Source organism: Coffea arabica, chromosome 4e, assembly GCF_036785885.1.
Source record: "Coffea arabica cultivar ET-39 chromosome 4e, Coffea Arabica ET-39 HiFi, whole genome shotgun sequence".
In the NCBI taxonomy this organism is placed as follows: domain Eukaryota; kingdom Viridiplantae; phylum Streptophyta; class Magnoliopsida; order Gentianales; family Rubiaceae; genus Coffea; species Coffea arabica.
This window is the reverse complement of record NC_092317.1, coordinates 5,345,653-5,363,741: the sequence shown is the minus strand read 5'-3', so window position 1 is coordinate 5,363,741 and position 18,089 is coordinate 5,345,653. Positions and strand designations below refer to the sequence as shown.

Below are 18,089 nucleotides of genomic sequence, written 5' to 3'. Positions count from 1 at the left end.
AGCCAAAAAAAAAAATGAAGTTCAAAATGAAGCTCATTTTTTCGTGCATCTCAACAAAAATGATCAAATTACATTCACATAATTTTACATATTTTGTACATAAAAAAGCTTATCATTAATTGTTACGTTTACAAAAACTATGTATCTTTTCTTCTTGCACAGATTAAGCATTTCATTAATACTCACGGGAACTTAGAAATTTAATGACAGTTTTGACATTCAATCTTTAAGATAAAATATGCGAGTTTTTATCCCATTTCTTAAAAGCAAACATAAACTGTCGGTCTTTATCATTGGAGGAGAATCAGAATATCATGATCAGTTGATCATAAATTCCCTATCAAGTTGTCTACTGATTGGTAATGGATACCAGCATGATTAACATCATGAACATCAGTCATCCAAAAAGTTAGTACTAGGTTAATTTGATACCATCATCTCCTGAAAATTTGACAAGACCTTATTCTTTTGGGGAAAAAAAAAGACCTAATTCTTGTTCACTTTAAATTTTGCTTAAGTTGATTATGAAAGTGATTATAAAGAATAATCTGAATCAGCAAAAGCTATTCTTTGGTGTATTATAAATTTTAGCTTTTTTTAAATATTAAAAAAAGTATAATCTAAATACAAAGAGCAAACAAGAACATAATTTAAAAAAAAAAACTAATTTTTAAAAATCAGAGTCTATAATCAATCAAAATAACCTACCAAAAAACAAGCCAAAGTGACAAACTTTCTTTTCCAGTGTAGAATGATCAGCAATAACCAAAAATGTGGAGCTTAAGTGTAACTGATTAATATTTGTAATAGGTGTTGATTAGTTTTTCAAAGGGTTAGGCAACAAGATGGCACACAAGAGGCATGTGTCCAGAGCGTGGGATGGATTAGTTGACCAATTTGAGTCGTGCCCTCGAAGGACTAAACGGTTCTTGGCTTTTCCTTTACACGTTCTCAGTCGGTCTACTGATTTTTACGTTTTCTCGGCCAATCTACAAAATCTATACTCCACAAGGAAAGGAGGAACTTAATTGGAATGGAATGTAAAAAGGGCTATAGAGGGAAGACCAGCATTTTCTATTAACATTCAGGCTGTTTCATGCTTTCATTTCTCATTTCTACTGATATTCTGGGTTCAGCCTCACCTCTACGATTTTGCGAAATCCCCCACCCCACCCCAACAGAGAAGGCCGCCATCTTTTCCTCATACTTCCACAACTTAACCGTAAATAAGATCAATGTCATGTCAATATTCTCCAAAGAGCCTGTACTCGTGGATTCTAAAAAATTTTGTGTGTATGTTGCTTGTATTCAGGGAAAAGAAAGAGAGAGGAAAAAAAACAAGAGGATAGACAAAGGGGGTGTGACTAGCAAATTTACCAAAATTGGATCAGCAATAATGTACAGTGAAGAATACCCAATACAGGGTGCTAACTCTGCACTACACCATGGGTTTCAGGCTAGAGATGCTGGCAGTCAGCAGCTATTCGGGCGTGGGCTCTGGCCGACATGCAAAAATTCCTTTGTATTTGCAATGAAACTACTGCTCATTTTGTACAATCTTAGTAACAACACCAAGCGCTATCGTTCTCCCTGATGCTCTAAGGGATACCCTTCCTAAGGCTTTACATCTCGAGTATTCTTCAACGCAGACCTCCTCTTCCAGAGCCACCTAAACATGAGAAGCAAAACAACCCATCAAATTCTTTAAATGCTTGCGAGTATATCGCAAATTGGCGAACCAACGACAATCACAGGCTCTCTCCTTCCGCAAGAGAGAGAGAGAAGCATTATTGGAAATTGTACAAACCTCAATTACAGCATTCTGCTTCGATAACAGACATCTTGGCGATTTCTTTGACACCTTTCCAGTCTTTGGGTCAAGCAGGGACAAAATCTTGACCACTCTAGCTACCTCCTTTGTGTGATGTATGTGAAATTCCAACTATCCATACCACAAATATTATACACATAAATATCTAGAAGAAATTGAATGGACAAGTAATATCCAGGACGAGAATCTTAAATTAAATTAACTTCCACCTGAGAACCAATCAGAATTGGAGTTGTAACATCCAGCACAACAATCTTTAATTCGAAATGCTTAGAAACTGCAACAGGGAAATCAGGGTGACACAACACACCCCCAGCTGTCACTCGATTCGGATCAACACCTTGCAGACTGACTGTCACATTATCTCCAGCTCTCGCAATGTTGCAGACATGGTTGTCCCGTTCCAAAGAACGCACTGTTGCTATTTCTCCAGATGGCATAACTAAAACCTATGCCAATAAACATGACTGAAAACATTAAAACCAGCAACTGTTTCTAGAAACTCAAATCACTCTGCAGTCTCCAAGCCACCGAAACCTTAGAAGTTACACAACAATGATTGAGATAGACTGGAGCGAAGTACTATAGCAACCCAAAGAAAAAGAGAACCATGGTCAGGCAAAAGAGGGAGAGGAAACCACATTAAGAGGGCCAAATCAACTGCACAATAAAGAAAGAAGAAAGTTTGAGAAATGGAGAAAATGGTAGTCCATGTCTTCGCCCTTGCTTCGACCGACTTGTAACTTACAGCACTGATGGTTTTACATATTATTGCCACTATCCACTAGGGCTTTTAGTGTTAGTTGCTAGTTGATATGTCTGAGGCTGATTATATGCGTATGGTTGGATAAAGCTTTGAAACTCTGTACTTAACAAAATGGAAAAGAAGAAGGCTTTCAATCAGATGAATGTGAAAGATCAATAGAGAATGAGCATCTGAAAAATTCCTTGCCAAAATAAGCCACATAAAGTTGGATTTAAGCAAACCACTGCCAACGTCAAGAATCCAGAAAACCAAAATTTTTTTTCACCCCTAGAAATTTCAAGGACATTATGAAGACGGTATGATATCAACTAACAAAATTTTCTTTTGCAAATGACAACTGAAATTAGCCATCAATATTTACCTTGTATCCAGAACGAAGAGCTCCATTCTCCACTTTCCCCACTACAGACAGTTGTCCTTGTGATTGTGACTTTATAACATCACAAATTGGCAGAAGTAGAGGCTTTGAATAGTCCCTAACAGGAGGCTGGAGAGAATCTATTGCATCCAACAGACAAAGTCCCTGGTACCTGCAAAGTCCAATCACCCTGAACTTTTCAGCAACTATAAACATGATTAAAGTTCTGTTCTCTATACATCTGATTAACCAGTTTTTGGGAACACACCATAATTAAAAGGCTACTAAAAATATAGTTTAAAATGGTCATTGTGTCAAACAAGAAAAGAAGAAAAATGTTTCAGAAATTCATGACATCAATTCGGTATAGTGGGGCTAGATGAAATTCTAAACTCACATTGAAATACTTAAATTGAGTTACAAAGCAGATAGGATGACATCCATATCAGATTCACAGAGAACTAGTAAAATTAGACTATCATTCCTGACCAAGAAAGGATACACTATAAATTGCTCTCCCTTCAAATTTAGCTATCCTTATGAATTTTGGAAGACGAAGGACTTCAGAGAAGGCAAGCACAAGTAAACTAACCAGGATAATCGTGTATCAGAAGGAACATCAACCAAATTTTGGTTTTCCATGGCACTCATGGGAATCCACAATATAGAAGATTCCTTGAAACTGCAGGAGCGAAGAAATACACCCAGCTTCTGCTTAATAATATCAAATCTCTCCCTGGAGTATTCCACAGCATCCATTTTGTTAACTGCAACTATAATCTGATCTGCGCCAAAGCTTCTAATCAGTTGTGTGTGCTCCCTTGTTTGCCCTCCAGAAGCATCCATTCCTGCTTCAAATGCACCCACTGAAGCATCAATAACAAGAATTGCAGCATCGGCCTGTGTTGCCCCAGATATCATGTTTGGAACAAAGTCTTTGTGGCCAGGTGAGTCAAGTAGAACAATGTGATATTTTTTGGTATCGAAGAATGCAACAGCTACAGTCATAGTTATCCCCCTTTCTCTTTCTTCAGCACTCTCATCTAATGCCCATGCATAAGCAAAGGACCCTTTTCCCTGATAGAACAACATAGGGTTCACCAATCTTAGAAGCCAACCTACCATTATGAATATAACAAATGCTAGCTTAACTACCAGTTGTTTGGCCTCTCTCTCATATTTGTGAAATTCCTTCTGGGATATACGCCCTAAAAGATGCAGCAGTCTTCCTGAGAGTGTGGACTTTCCAGAATCAACGTGGCCGACCTATGAATATAGTAAAAAGAAGATGAATTAAAATCTACAGCAAACAGCAGGAAATGCACATGGAGAGATATCTATTAGTCGCAAAAGGAAAACAAATGGATAACTTACAATTGCGAGATTTAGTTGACTCAATTTATCTTCAATCTGGTCAGGAAGCATCCATTTCTCAGGCTTAAATGGTGCACTTACCGAAGCTCTTGCACGATTGGCATTTTTTGCACTTCCAGACTTCGAAGATATTGACATCTTCATCATATCACCAGAAATGGTTTGACGTTTGCCCTCAATCTTTAAAAGAGGACCCTTCTCCTTTGATGTTGATGCAGAAGAGCTATCATGCCCTTCAATAGTTATTTCTCTTTCTACTTCAATCTTAAGCTCTTTTTCTTTTCTAGAAACATCTGGCGATGAAGAAGTCTTAAAATTGGCTGCAGTAGAAAATAGGCAGCATATCAGGAAGATACATCCTTCCAAAGTTAAACAACACATCATTTCACTTAATGAGTAAAGAATGTGAAACATAAAATCGCTTAGTCTTTGCAGAAAAATTTGGCAAAGCTGAGAGCAAATGTATCAGCACAGATGAAAACAATCGCATAGACCAAAGACAAATGAGCCAACATGAAAAGAAGAAAGAGCAGGAAAAAAAATGAAACCTTTAGAACCCAGTGTGGAGGAATGCATTCCACTTGACACCAAGTCATCTGGAGAAGGACCATCAAACTTATAAGGGGCTGCCATAACAAATAATACAAGTAAGAATATTCATATATGGATGCTATCCGATGATATGACTCTAATAATGGCCAAGCAAAGGAGCAAAAACTGAGAGAAAGAGACTACACTTTTGGAGTTTGAAAATTTTCCTGTCATTAATTATTTTCCTGTATCAGAGTATGTCCAAACCTATATTAAACTTGTATTTGTTTTGAGAGCTAAAAGCCCTATGGAAATCATGAAAGTCCCCAAGTATATTTCCAGGTTCCCCTTTCAAAAGAGCACCATTCTTTGCTTCAAAGACTACGGCCTTTTTGGGTTTGTGTTGCGGCAATGATGCAAAAAGAGACTTGGCCATTATGGATACTCCAGAGTCTTTGCATATGCCACCAACTGCATAGAAACGATCTATTCTATGAAGGAGCTAGCAAATTTAGATACTAAATGAATAAAAACAGAGATAAAAATAGGTCTCGTTGGGCAAATTAGAAGCAAGCTATCGGTAAACCACTCCCCATTGTTTAAAGATCAAACTCGATCATAACAAGGAAATGAAAAACTGAACAAGAAGGGTTCAAACTCCTGTTTCTTTTCACTTGAATAATAGTTCTTACAGCAGGGTACTCTTACAAATAGCATTGCATATATGTCAAAAAGTATATAGAAAATGATACAGAGTATTTGAGGAGGTGCTCACCTGGGCCAGAACTACTCTTACTATGGCCCTTAACCAGTGGATTACGAAGGACCCCACATATTTCACATGCAGACATATCATCTTCATTATCATATGTACATATTGGACAGCGCCAAATCCCAATCTTCGCCGCTTCTTGTATTTCCTTAGTCTCAGGCACTACACCTGTTTCAGTAGTTATCACCAAGCAATTAATTCAATTTGGAGAAGATTTTTAGTTGTTAGGTCCAAAATTAGAATATAATACAAGTAGGTCTACATAGCATTTGATTGGTGGAAAAATTTGAAAGCTGTTTCCTAAAAGATTTCCATTGAAGAAATCGCCCTTGCAGTGCAACAACTATCTGATATATATATCCATAAAATGTGTACCCTACAAATATGCAAAACACAACACCATAGAAATGAGATAAAGCAAATCCTATTCCAGATTTTATCTTTAAAACAAGTTCCCCATTCTTAGTAATTTATCCACAACAAGAAACCATAAGCTTAACAATCACATACTCATTGTTATGTCAGAAACATAGATGGTAAGCTGAGGGATGAGCATTCCACAACAGACCTTCTAGGAATAGCAATCCTTATCCATCCAAACAGAATCTTGGCTCTCAACTCCATTGATTTTGAGAATTACAAATTCTTTCCTTACATATACAGACATATTACATGAAAGATGTACTATTAGATTTGTTACACATGCGATACGACAGTGAAAAAAGCACCTTTCGAGAAACAGTTAACAATCCTTGCAGGAAGTTGCTTATTATGGTTAGTATTTAATTTTAGAAAATGAATTCGTACTCTTCTCAACCAAGACATAATTTGCCTTATCCTATAGCATCCTTCTGCTCACTTTACCAGTCTCCCAACTAATCATGCTTTATTCAAGATGTAATGCCCAAATTCCACATAAAGTTGCACCCTATCCAGATGTACTTCTACTTCTCCTGCTTCTGAGATTGTCCTCCCTAGTTATTCACGAATCCATGTAAATTCCAAAATCACATTTTAATCTAGAAAACAGTACCAAAAGAACTTTTTCGTCTACTTTCTTCCCGTCTACTTTCTTCCCAATAGCTTAATGCAAAAGAAAATTGTGGACTCTTAGAACTTTTACTCCAAAGGACCTGAAACTTCAAGTCACAAGTACAGGTAAAACTCTGACCTCTTTGCCAAAAATTTCCATGCCAAAGACAGTATAAGCCCCGCATTTAGCGGGTGAGCAAGAAAACCAAGTTGAAAAGACAATCTATACCATTTTCGTTGGCATTGTAACCATAATCATAGTCATTGTCGTTGTCATAGTACTCATAATCTTCATACGCATCATAGTCATCTTCATAATCAACTCGATAATTTCCCTTACGAGGCATCTTGCTAATTTCTGTCAAATGACAAAAAGAAAGCTTACGTTAAAATTCCAGAATCCCAACGATATGCAAATTTTACATGTGAAGAGGCTAATCAATTACCAGAAACAACATACCTTAACGTTGATTTTTACTTAAAATTGTGTTAGAACATAGACATCCTGGAAAGCTGATGAAAATGCAACCCACAATAACTTTTCAACCTACATTCAATCAACTCGCAATCCTTCCATTCACTTGATCAACAAATCTCACAAATTCCGCTGCTCTTAAACAGAATTCCTGTAACGCTCCACAATTGTGTAAGCTGCAGGAAAATAGAATTGTAAAGCCTCTATTTAGTAGCAATAATTTCTACTTCATTCTCCCGAATACTAGTACTACTACAATTCTTGATTACTAGTGAAACATAATTCAACACTACTTCTAGACCAAATTCAGTAAATTTACAACAAGCCCACTAACGAAATAAAAAATGAGCAGAATTAAGATAATTAAATTGCGCCCACAACCCAAGTCATCATCTTTTTTTTTTTTCTTTTTAGGAATAAAAAACCCAGCTCTAATTTAGGCCATGGAAGTCATTTGGCTATTTGGGTTGCTCCAAAATGCTCATACATTGCCGCAGGATTTTGATGGGCGTGCAGCTATGGGCACTTGGGGACAGTTAAAAGAATAAAAAAGATTAGGGTTTTAGTAAAGACATGAAAATCTGGAAGAGGAGAGAAGGAAGGCTAAAGATTTATTACCTGCTGGTTGCTGGAAAGAGGGCTTTGGCTGGCTGGTGACAAGTGGTGCTTTTTGGCTGATGTTTCCTTTGCTTATTTATGGCTATCTTAAGCTTCTAGCAGTCGGTGATCTTCATTCTTCTCTTCCATGGATCTCTCCACCTTTATTTCTACTCTTCCCCTTGTTCTTTCCTTATTGATTGATTTGCGGTTTTGTGTTATAGTATGTGCAACATCCATAAATCTAACCGAAGCAATAACCAAAATAATAATATCCATATTAATATTAATATTAATATTAACAATAACAGCACAAGTGCAACATTGTTAGTATTTTATATTGATTTTGTTTTCTATTTTTATTTTTGAAAATCATGTTAAATTATTTGGCATGTACTAGTAATTTTGTTTGTGTCAAGAAAAAATCCACGTTTCTTATATTTAGTAGCAGCGAACAAGATAGTAATGTGGTAAAGTAATACTAACAGTAATGAATAAGTTAAAAGATTAATTACATGAAAATTCTTTTTTAACTTTCAATTTTATATACTTAATTTTTGTGTCATAAAAGAATAAAAGAAGAAATTTCCTTCCCTACATTATTTGGGAAGAAGCTAAACTATTATTATTACTAGTATTTATAAAAAAATATATTATAACGATTTGATTTATGTAAAATTAAAAAATATGCACGTGATAAACATAAAAATTTTTTTACTAAAAATTACAATCCAAAATATAACGAGATCGCACCACAATCAAAAGTTCTGAAATATGAATCTCGACAAGTTGTGAGTTTGTTCTAGTTTTAATGTTAATATTTATTCCATCAATTAGAAGAGTTTAATTTGAATAAGTTGTACGAATTCGTTTTACCCATTTTACAGTTATGAGTTGCTTACAAATTATCATTTCAGTTTACTTATTGCACTGTGACAAATCATTGGCTCCATTAACAAAAATGATTCCATCAACGATGAGTTCAACCTCCAATGGACTCCACATTTCAGCCAAAAGTCGTGGTATTTGATAAACTCGTGCAGCTTCAAACGACTTTATTTGAAAAGCTCACGCACCAAATTAAAAATACTACTCTTTCTTCCTTCTCCCTCATTCCTTACACCAGCCTTCAGAACTCAATTCCTGATCATCATGGCATCCCAAAAACACACACTCACACACTAAACCTCATCAAACTCCATATAATCGGACCTTGTCTTCAATTCATTAGCCTTCCCCAAATTTAATGGCGGGAGGTCCTTCACTAATGGATTCCTTGTTCCAACGATCCTTGGAGGATTTAATCAAAGGCCTCCGTCTCCACAACCTCGCTGCCGGCACCGCCGCCGGAACACCCGAATCCTCCACTTTTGTCTCGAAATCCATCGATGAGGTTCGCCGCGAGATCAAATCAACGGACCAACAAACCAAAACCACCGCGCTTCAAAAGCTTACCTACCTTCACTCCCTCTATGCCATCGACATGTCCTGGGCCGCTTTCCATGCAATCGAGCTCTCCTCCTCCACCATCTTCAATTCAAAACGGACCGGTTATCTTGCCGCCTCGATTTCCTTCAACTCCTCCACGGATGTCATACTCCTCCTCACTCATCAGCTCCGGAAAGACCTCAATTCGGGCAACCCCCATGAGGTAAGCCTCGCTCTGCAGACGCTTTCTTCGATTTGTACTCCCGATTTAGCACGCGATTTGACGCCCGAATTGTTTACTTTATTGAATAGCAATAAGGGGTTTATTAAGAAGAAAGCTATTGCTACTGTTTTGAGGGTTTTTGAATTGTACCCAGATTCCGTGAGGGTGTGTTTTAAGCGATTAGTCGAGAATTTAGAGAATGCTGATGTGGGTATTGTTTCCGCCATCGTTGGAGTGTTTTGTGAGCTAGCTAACAAAGAACCTAGATCGTATTTGCCTCTAGCCCCCGAGTTTTATAGGATTTTGGTGGATTCTAGGAACAATTGGGTTTTGATTAAGGTTTTGAAGATCTTTGCCAAGTTGGTGCCTTTAGAGCCAAGGTTGGGGAAAAGAGTTGTGGAGCCGATTTGTGAGCATTTGAGGCGTACTGGGGCAAAATCGTTGGCTTTTGAGTGTATTAGGACGATTGTGTGTAGTTTAACTCAGCATGAGTTAGCCGTGAAGCTTGCAGCTGAGAAGATTAGGGAGTTTTTGACTGAAGATGATCCGAATCTTAAGTATCTTGGATTGCAAGCGCTTGCTGCTATTGCACCTAAGTCCTTGAATGCTGTTGTGGAGAATAAGGAGGTTGTGATTAAGTCCTTGAGTGATGAGGATGTCAATATTAAATTTGAGGCCCTAAGGCTTGTAATGGCTATGGTTTCAGAGGACAATGTAGCAGAAATTTGTAGAGTTTTGATTAATTATGCACTCAAGTCTGACCCAGAATTTTGTAATGAGATCCTAGGGTCTATCTTGTCAACTTGTTCGAGAAATTATTATGAGACAATTGTTGATTTTGACTGGTATGTTTCACTTCTTGGGGAAATGGCGAGGGTTCCACATTGCCAGAAGGGAGAGGAAATTGAGAACCAGCTTGTAGACATTGGCATGAGAGTTAGGGATGTTAGACCGGAGGTTGTTCATGTTGGGCGTGATTTATTGATTGATCCTGCGTTGCTTGGAAATTCTTTCATCCACAGAATTTTATCTGCGGCTGCTTGGGTTTCTGGGGAGTATGTTGAATTCTGCAAAAATCCATTTGAGCTCATGGAAGCATTATTGCAACCAAGAACCAATCTTTTGCCACCTTCAGTGAGGGCTGTGTATATCCAGTCTGCATTTAAGGTATTGACATTCTCTGCGTATTTTTATTTCTATCCAGAAGAAGCTCTTGCTGCATCTATCTCAGAAGTGGGAGAGTCTGTACACAATGGTTGGTGTGAACAAAGTTCTGATTCTGTTAGTGGTCAAACTGTTACTTTTAGTGAACCAGATGAGGGGTTTAATCCAAGAATGCTGCATCAACCGCAAAAAGATGCTTCTGGAAATGATGGGAAGAAAATGATTAGCGATCTTGAGCAGGTGTCTTCCTGTTCTGTGAAGATGGGTCATTTCACCAAAGATTGTTTGGTTGGGATGGTAAATCTTGTCGAATCAACACTGAGACCAATGGCAGGTAGTCATGAAGTGGAGATACAGGATAGGGTGAAGAATGTCCTTGGTTTGATTGAGTTGATTCGACAAGAAATACATGGTTGCTTGGTCCCAAAGGAAGAAGAAAATGATAGGGGAGAACTAAAAGCCTGTGAAATTGTCAGAGTGATGCACAATGCCTTATCTGAAGAGCTTGGGCCAGTTTCGTTGAGTGCTCAAGGCAGGGTGCCTCTTCCTGATGGTTTGGAGCTTAAGGAGAATCTCAGCGACTTAGAAGCAATATGTGGTGATTTTAGAATACCTGTTTTGAGTTCATTTTCCCTTGAAAAACCTCGATCCCTGGAAAAGGATGTGGTTACGGTTTCTGACCAACAAAATGAGGAAGAGTGCGAACCGTCAAGTGAGTCAACATCTCTACTCACGGAGCATCGCAAACGGCATGGGATATATTATCTTCCTTCAGAGAAAAAGGAAAAAGTTCCAAATGATTATCCACCTGCTAATGACCTCAGTATGCAAGATAAAGTAAACGATGAGGCAGATTATCTGGTTAAACTTACAGAGAAATCACTTGTCCCTAAGAAAAAGCCAATAGCAAAACCTAGGCCTGTGGTTGTAAAATTGGATGATGGAGATAGAATACACATCAATGAGAAGCTAACTGAGCTGAAAGAGGATTTAATCTCAGATGCTGTGCAAGAGGTACTTCTAGGCAATCAAGCTGTGGCATCATCATCACGGACTGACAAGTCTGACAAATCGTCAAATAGGCGAAGTAGGAAGGAGGCCTTTAGGCCTTTGGAATCAAATGCTGATTCAACAACTGTGGAGATTGCTGAGCTTGGAAACAAGAATTCTAGAAGGATCAAACACCGTACTCATGGTAAAGAGAGAAGCCATAGAAGTTCAAAAAAGGCAACTGGTGAATCTGATCGATCAGATAGGCCAAGTAGTAGTCATCCCCATGGCAAGCACAAGTCACGGCAAAGAGCAGATGGAATGGAGAATGTGGCAGCAGAATCTCCGGTGATTCCTGATTTTCTTCTATAGCATTAGAGGACTGGGGTATTTTATCTTACCCAGAGATTGACTATCCTTGTATTAAACTTCTCTTTGTCTGAGGTCAGTTTTCTTGTAAATTGTATAGAAATTTTTTCCCCAAAAGAAATTGTGGTTTGTTTCAAAATTTTCATTTCTTTTGTTGATTTTTTGTGTACGATAGAATTCATTCAATACAGAATGATTTTGGTTTGAGCATTTCTTGATCTTGCTGCTTGTCAGATGAAATGTGTCAAGGATTGATGGTTTTCTTGTTTTTATTTGTATATGCTCCTCTTCAAAGCCTCAGTTGATACTTATTTGCTTGCGGAATCCTATTGAATAACTAATACTTTTGTCACCCTAAAACTGGGAAAGGAATCCTATTGAATAACTAGTACTTTGTCACTCTCAAACTGGAAAAGGTACAGCTTTTAATCTTTGCGTCTTTTACCAGTTGGTGAGTGAATGCTTTTGAGTGGTTAGGAACCTATTCGTTACCAGACGAAACAGTCTGATACCAAAATTGCTGGTCAAGGTACAGAAGGGGCAATTGGTATATTCTTTTCGAGCAACAATCAAACTCTTTTAATTAAAGACTAGATCGGAAGATTGTACAAGAGGTAGAAACCTCAGTTACATCAGAAGTACTCTATTCTATTACACAAGACAATTAAATAATGTCCCCATTCTAATACTAAGTCCCAATTTTCCTTCATGCGAGGATGGCCAGTCTAGTAGGCAGTAATCGAGGAGGTCCGGAACTAGTGGCTAAGGTTAAGACTCTAAGAATTAGAGGTCATAAATTCAAAATTTTTGTACCCCTCTCCTCTTCTTAAATCCCCTCTCACCGTCCTCCCTTGTTTGGGGGAAAAAAATAACTGAACAGTTTCAAATATGATTAATACAACAACTTCGTTTTAAGCAAGCTATTATGGTTAATTTACACAATTAGTCTCCCAAATGGGATTTACTGGATGAGGTTCACCTCAGATTATTTCTTTCTTCATCCATTTTTAGCTGGCAAGCAATTACGTTACCTAAAAAAGACTCAAAATACAACCACATGCTATATTTGTGTTGGTTGCTAATAGCTATTTTTGATGACTTTTTTCAGAACCTTCGTATAATCTGCTAGTGCGTGATCCAGCGAACTGTTTTGTTTTTTAAGTTAGTCCAGTTTGCAAGCCCTAGCTTAGGCATAAAACAAAGCACCACATAGTCCTCTCTAACGTTTTCTCTTGTTCTTGGGCACATGACTTCATCAGTAGAATATAGAATAGGTAGGAAACAGATGTCGAGGTCTACAGAAACTTTTCGGAATTGGAAAGATGGTGCAACTTGCCGGGTCATTGAATGTACTCTATACATCGAGGTCTACTCGAAGAATCAAACTAGGTACTAAGACTAGGTAAGAGGTAACTTGTCGAAGCATCGTACCATTGTGAATTTGGCTCACAATGTAAAAGGGTTTCGATCTTGTATTCTGCCAGTGACCATTAACGTGCTTAAGCAAGCCAACCAAAGTTGACCCGATGCTTAAGGGGTGACCGGGAGGTGCTTATCGCCCGGTATCTGAGGATTCTTGAACATCGTTTCATCTTACCTTGCGGTTGAAGTGATGTTACAAGATGGCCAATGAGTCCGTCCCTTAATAATGGGGCAGAGCTACTGCTTCATATTCATTGTATGCTAAAGCTCTCTTCTTTATCTCTCTGATGAATGGAAGAGCAGCGGCTGCAACGTCAATTCATGGCTAACCTTTATATTGCACGATTAGTGCAGTTGCATCATGCATTTGGTGTTCTGTATTTTGTCATTGGCTTGTCTTTGGGAGTCACCGGTGGTATGTATCTTGAGAGATTTCTTTCACTAGAGAACATTAACTCAATGCCTAATCTTACATCGTTCCAACAGGCATCAACCCTGATAGAATTACCATTCAAACAGCCAAGAATATCACCACTGCCTCCACCATCCCCGCACGAAGGCGGTTTTCCCCTGCCTGCTATTAGTAGTTTCGTGCCGGAGGATCAGTTGCAATTTCTTAGGCACAAAATGGACGATAGTGAACTGTTTTGGCGTGCATCTATGGTGCCTATGGTTGAGGAGTTTGCTTACGAGTATGCTCCGAAGGTTGCTTTCATGTTCTTGACCAAAGGGCCGATACCATTGGCTCCCTTGTGGGAGAGGTTTTTTGATGGACACAATGGATCATACTCTATTTATGTTCATTCAGACCCCTCTTACATTGGAGAAGAGCCTGAAGATTCTGTTTTCCATCGAAGAAGAGTTCCTAGCAAGGTTCGTAATGCTTTGATACTTCAGACTGCATTTTAGCCTTCGAGAATTAAAGGGTTTGTTTGAATAGTGAATTCTTTCTCAATACAATTTTTTCCTAATTTTTTCAAAATGCCCAAGCATTAGGATCAAATCAAATGGCTCTTTTCTCAAAGACTTTTACCTCCAACTTTCGTTTGTGTTCCATTTGTCAACTTCATAAATTCCAAGTTATTACACAACACAGTTACACAGAGATGGGTTCTATCATCTATGCTGTTCTGATGAAATTACTACTTTTTTTACCGCAGAAAACTGGGGAAGCATGAGCAGAAAATATACAGGTTAATTGCACAATGGCCCATTGAATTACCACTCCTTTGCAATTTCGTGCCCTGTACATTACAATGACCCAAAAATGTTATGCAAAATATCCTCACAAATGTACAACAACTTGCAATTAATTTTATTAGGGAGGAAGCTGTAATGATGCTTTGAACAACTTGCAATTAATTTCAATGAGATGTAGTATAATAAATCATATTGTTATAAAAAGAATATTTTTTTTAATTGCAGGGAGATGGGTAGAATTTAAGAAATTGAGAGAGACGTGAGATTAAAATCTAGAACTTCTAATTCTTAAGGCGCTACAAAAAGGACATTTAATAACTGATTTTCTTCCTTTCTCTTGAATGAATAACAAGATTGAGGTAAATTCCATTCGACTCTGCCTTAAAAAACTAAAATCAACCATGCAAGTGACAGAGTGCTCATTTTGCATTTGACCGCAGCCGGTGCAATGGGGAACAGCATCAATGATAGACGCTGAGCGACGACTTCTAGCCAATGCACTGCTTGATTTCACGAATGAAAGATTTGTGCTGCTATCTGAAACATGCATTCCTTTGTTCAACTTCACAACAATTTACAACTACCTAATAAATTCAAATCACAGTTTCATTGGCTCAGCTGACGATCCAAGAAAAAGTGGTCGTGGCAGATATAACAAATCAATGTCGCCTGCAATATCAAAATCTCAATGGCGAAAAGGGTCCCAGTGGTTTGAGGTCAACCGCAAGGTTGCCATAAGAATTATATCAGACAGAAAATATTACCCCATTTTTGCTGAGCATTGCAACCCTCCGTGTTATAATGATGAGCACTACATTCCCACGCTTGTGAATATTCTCTTGCCAGATGAGAACTCAAACAGGAGCGTGACTTGGGTAGATTGGTCCAGAGAAGGTCCTCATCCGGGAAGATTTGATTGGAGAAATGTCAATGCAGAGTTTATGAATCAAGTAAGGTTTGGTACTACGAACTGTACTTACAATGGTAAGAACTCTTCCTCGTGTTTTTTGTTTGCTAGAAAGTTTGTTCCCAATTCTCTTAAACGTTTGCTAGAGCTTTCTCCGTTGTTGTTTGCCTGAAACTCTTTGAAATACGATATATTTCAATCTAATCAAAGGTTACATTTCATTTCTACGAGTGATTTCTGATCCTTTCTTCCCCCTCTGTCTTTTGCTGCTTTCTCATAACCTGCCCCTACACATTCAAAATCCATAACAAGGAAAGAACAGAACAATTAAATGCTTAGTTACTCGTGCTAATCACGTAACTACCCAACACCAATAAAAACTCTCTAGTTTATTAATGTAATTCATATTTAATCTCTTTTTGGTTCATCGATGTATCAAAAAATCAATACCTGAGTTCATAAACTATTTCAATCACGTAAATACGGGTGTGACCTTGCGATAATCATCAAGATTACGAGTCATTTGCATTGTTGTGTAATTAAACCCCCCCCCCCCCCCCCCCGGGGACAAAAAAACACATTTCTAATGTATAATCATCAGTATTTTATATATCGGTACTAGGTTGACAAAAATATAATTTACGAGAGATCATTATCATAAAGTCTTATGCATTTTGAACTAATTAGGGAGTAATTAGAGTCCGCATAATCAAATGATGGAAGGTGACAGTCCTTGTAGCCATTTTCTCAGGATGGCACATTAAAAGACTGGTGCATATCTGGGACTGGTCTTCTTTGTTTTTGGAACGACTGTCTAGATTTCATGTGATCAAAGACGTAAAAAAACTAGGAGGAGAAGACGTCAACTTTTGTAGTCTCCGATAAAGGAAAGCTGGTAATCGATCTATGGCGTGGTTTAGCCGCCGTTGAACACATGGACAATGACAGGATAATCTCCTTAATTTTTTGGGTTGCTACATGTCATGAGATCGCGCCACGCGCGGTAACAAGGAGTAATAGGGTCCAACATCTTTCCAAAAAGAAAAAAAAGGTCCATATCCAGCATCTTGTCAGCAACTAATTTTCTAATTACGCTGATGGGCTAAACCAAAAGGCTTTTGTTATTGTTGTAGTATTTTTTTATTATAAAAAACATCATCATTCATCAAATCTACATTAATAGCAAAAATTATATATAAACATATCTGAAGAACATAAATCTCACTAGTTAAGAGAATATTACACTGTGAAAACAAGTTCATATATTAATGTGAGATCTAACGAGATAGTTCTAAAAAAATTCTAATTTGATAAGCAAATCTGAGAAAACTTAGATTAATAAAGAAATGTAAAAATTAACAAAACTCTTGTTCGAAATTTCTAAAAGAAGAGAAACCTCTAACCAGAAATCCTTAGAAAAGGAGAAAACTCTCATTATGAATCTCTAGGGGAAAGAAAACTCTCACTAGGATCCTAGGAGACTTTATTTCAAAAAAAAAGGAGACATGGGAGGGAGGGAGACCAATTCCATGAGAAAAAGACGTTTTGTTTGCAAGATTAGAAAAAAGGTTAGAGAAGAGGAGAAAAATAATTTTCTTCTAGGACATCTAAGTCTGGGCTTAACCAAGAAGGGAAAATGTTGTTTTTGTAACCCAATAATTTTTCAGAATAAATTACAAGATAAAATACTTCAGTTAAACTTTTACAGATAATTATATATTAAGTCTATCTCTTATCATGTGCTCTTAGGACAAAGAATAGAAGAATTCATACATTAATACGTTCTTTTTAACCAATGTGGATGAGTATCACAATTTTGGATTATTCGAATGCATAATTTCTTCTTTTCTAGAATTGGATAGACACAACATGTGAGTATGAAAAGGGGCTGTGGCTGATGACAATGATTCCTCATATCAAAAGTTTTCTTCTGGTTCAAATGTAAACCATTTAAACGTAAACCTTATAGCAGCCTGCGTGGAAAAGCAAGAGGAAATGAGAGAAAATTAGAAAGCAACCCATGCAGCTTCTTTTGAATTGCAGACAATGTTGAATATTAGTCGCTGGCAAATCACATGTATTTGGGAAAAGTTGAAAGCGATTTTCGTCCCATCAAAAGTGGAAATCAGCAATTGAACGCCCAGATGCCATTTTCGTAAGAACTAGTCATGAGCACGTTAAGAAAACCTTTATACTCTCATATCTAAATGCCTTGGTACGTACTGCCCTTGCCGTGTTCATTGGTTAAGGTAAGTAGCCGAGACATGCAGCAACCAATAATTTATAAGCACAAGGACATTTGCCTATTTAAGATATACATATATACTGTGTGTGTGTGTGTGTGTGAAAAAAAAAAGATAACAAAGTAGAAAATGCTCATAGGCCATGAAGTTGCATTTTGAGTGATTGTTTTTCTTCCCTTCTCCCAAGTCTATACCCACTAGTCTAATTGCTATTTTCCAGTGGTTGCTGTTTTACAAATGACTGCCACCACTCAATAAAACTTTGAAGAGTAGACGGCCAGATAGGAAAATTTGATTTAATCGAGTTCTTGCAGAATGTTTTATTGGTTTTCCAGAGAGTTAACTATAAGGTGTAACAGATCCACAAAATTTTTATTAGATAGTTGAGGCTAAAATTGCGGACAAAC

At 37.6% G+C, this 18,089-nt stretch overlaps 3 protein-coding genes across 7 annotated transcripts; 2 read left to right on the top strand and 1 right to left on the bottom strand.

Moving 5' to 3' along the window:
• Window positions 1-1,346: 1,346 nt before the first annotated feature.
• On the bottom strand, window positions 1,347-8,037 carry LOC140005964 (uncharacterized). Of its 4 annotated transcripts, none has more exons than XM_072047356.1 (13): window positions 7,758-8,003; window positions 7,125-7,315; window positions 6,894-7,022; window positions 5,636-5,800; window positions 5,128-5,331; window positions 4,878-4,955; window positions 4,330-4,649; window positions 4,111-4,221; window positions 3,548-4,032; window positions 2,959-3,127; window positions 2,041-2,280; window positions 1,808-1,942; window positions 1,347-1,669 (listed from the first exon to the last, which is right to left on the bottom strand). In XM_072047356.1, the coding sequence occupies exons 3-13, from the start codon at window positions 7,009-7,011 to the stop codon at window positions 1,538-1,540; spliced, it is 2,157 nt and encodes a 718-aa protein (XP_071903457.1). In that variant the 5' UTR covers window positions 7,012-7,022; window positions 7,125-7,315; window positions 7,758-8,003; the 3' UTR covers window positions 1,347-1,537. The 4 variants fall into 4 exon arrangements, with proteins under 4 accessions (XP_071903457.1, XP_071903458.1, XP_071903459.1 ...); XM_072047357.1 differs by having other exon boundaries at window positions 7,125-7,290; XM_072047358.1 differs by lacking the exon at window positions 5,128-5,331 and having other exon boundaries at window positions 7,758-8,037.
• Window positions 8,038-8,789: 752 nt separating this feature from the next.
• Window positions 8,790-14,657, top strand: LOC113742886 (AP-3 complex subunit delta-like). Of its 2 annotated transcripts, XR_011813502.1 has the most exons (3): window positions 8,790-11,985; window positions 13,819-14,205; window positions 14,493-14,657. XR_011813502.1 is itself a non-coding variant. In XM_027270899.2 (1 exon), exon 1 carries the CDS (start codon window positions 8,983-8,985, stop codon window positions 11,911-11,913), a length of 2,931 nt encoding a protein of 976 aa, XP_027126700.1. In that variant the 5' UTR covers window positions 8,790-8,982; the 3' UTR covers window positions 11,914-12,120. The 2 variants fall into 2 exon arrangements, 1 of the variants encoding a protein (XP_027126700.1); XM_027270899.2 differs by lacking the exons at window positions 13,819-14,205; window positions 14,493-14,657 and having other exon boundaries at window positions 8,790-12,120.
• Window positions 13,624-15,611, top strand: LOC113741365 (glycosyltransferase BC10). The gene is made up of 2 exons (XM_027268881.2): window positions 13,624-14,205; window positions 14,973-15,611. The coding sequence occupies exons 1-2, from the start codon at window positions 13,624-13,626 to the stop codon at window positions 15,609-15,611; spliced, it is 1,221 nt and encodes a 406-aa protein (XP_027124682.1).
• Window positions 15,612-18,089: the final 2,478 nt, after the last annotated feature.

What these genes read in the sequence shown, in the direction of transcription:
- LOC140005964 (XM_072047356.1), bottom strand. Translation starts at nt 7,011, where the DNA reads ATGCCTCGTAAGGGAAATTATCGAGTTGATTATGAAGATGACTATGAT. An exon ending in CTCCACACTGGGTTCTAAAG is followed by an intron (nt 4,650 to 4,877) that starts GTTTCATTTTTT and finishes TTTCTACTGCAG; the next exon opens with CCAATTTTAAGACTTCTTCA. An exon ending in AGCAGAATGCTGTAATTGAG is followed by an intron (nt 1,670 to 1,807) that starts GTTTGTACAATT and finishes TCTCATGTTTAG; the next exon opens with GTGGCTCTGGAAGAGGAGGT.
- LOC113742886 (XM_027270899.2), top strand. Translation starts at nt 8,983, where the DNA reads ATGGCGGGAGGTCCTTCACTAATGGATTCCTTGTTCCAACGATCCTTG.
- LOC113741365 (XM_027268881.2), top strand. Translation starts at nt 13,624, where the DNA reads ATGGAAGAGCAGCGGCTGCAACGTCAATTCATGGCTAACCTTTATATT. An exon ending in GAAGAAGAGTTCCTAGCAAG is followed by an intron (nt 14,206 to 14,972) that starts GTTCGTAATGCT and finishes ATTTGACCGCAG; the next exon opens with CCGGTGCAATGGGGAACAGC.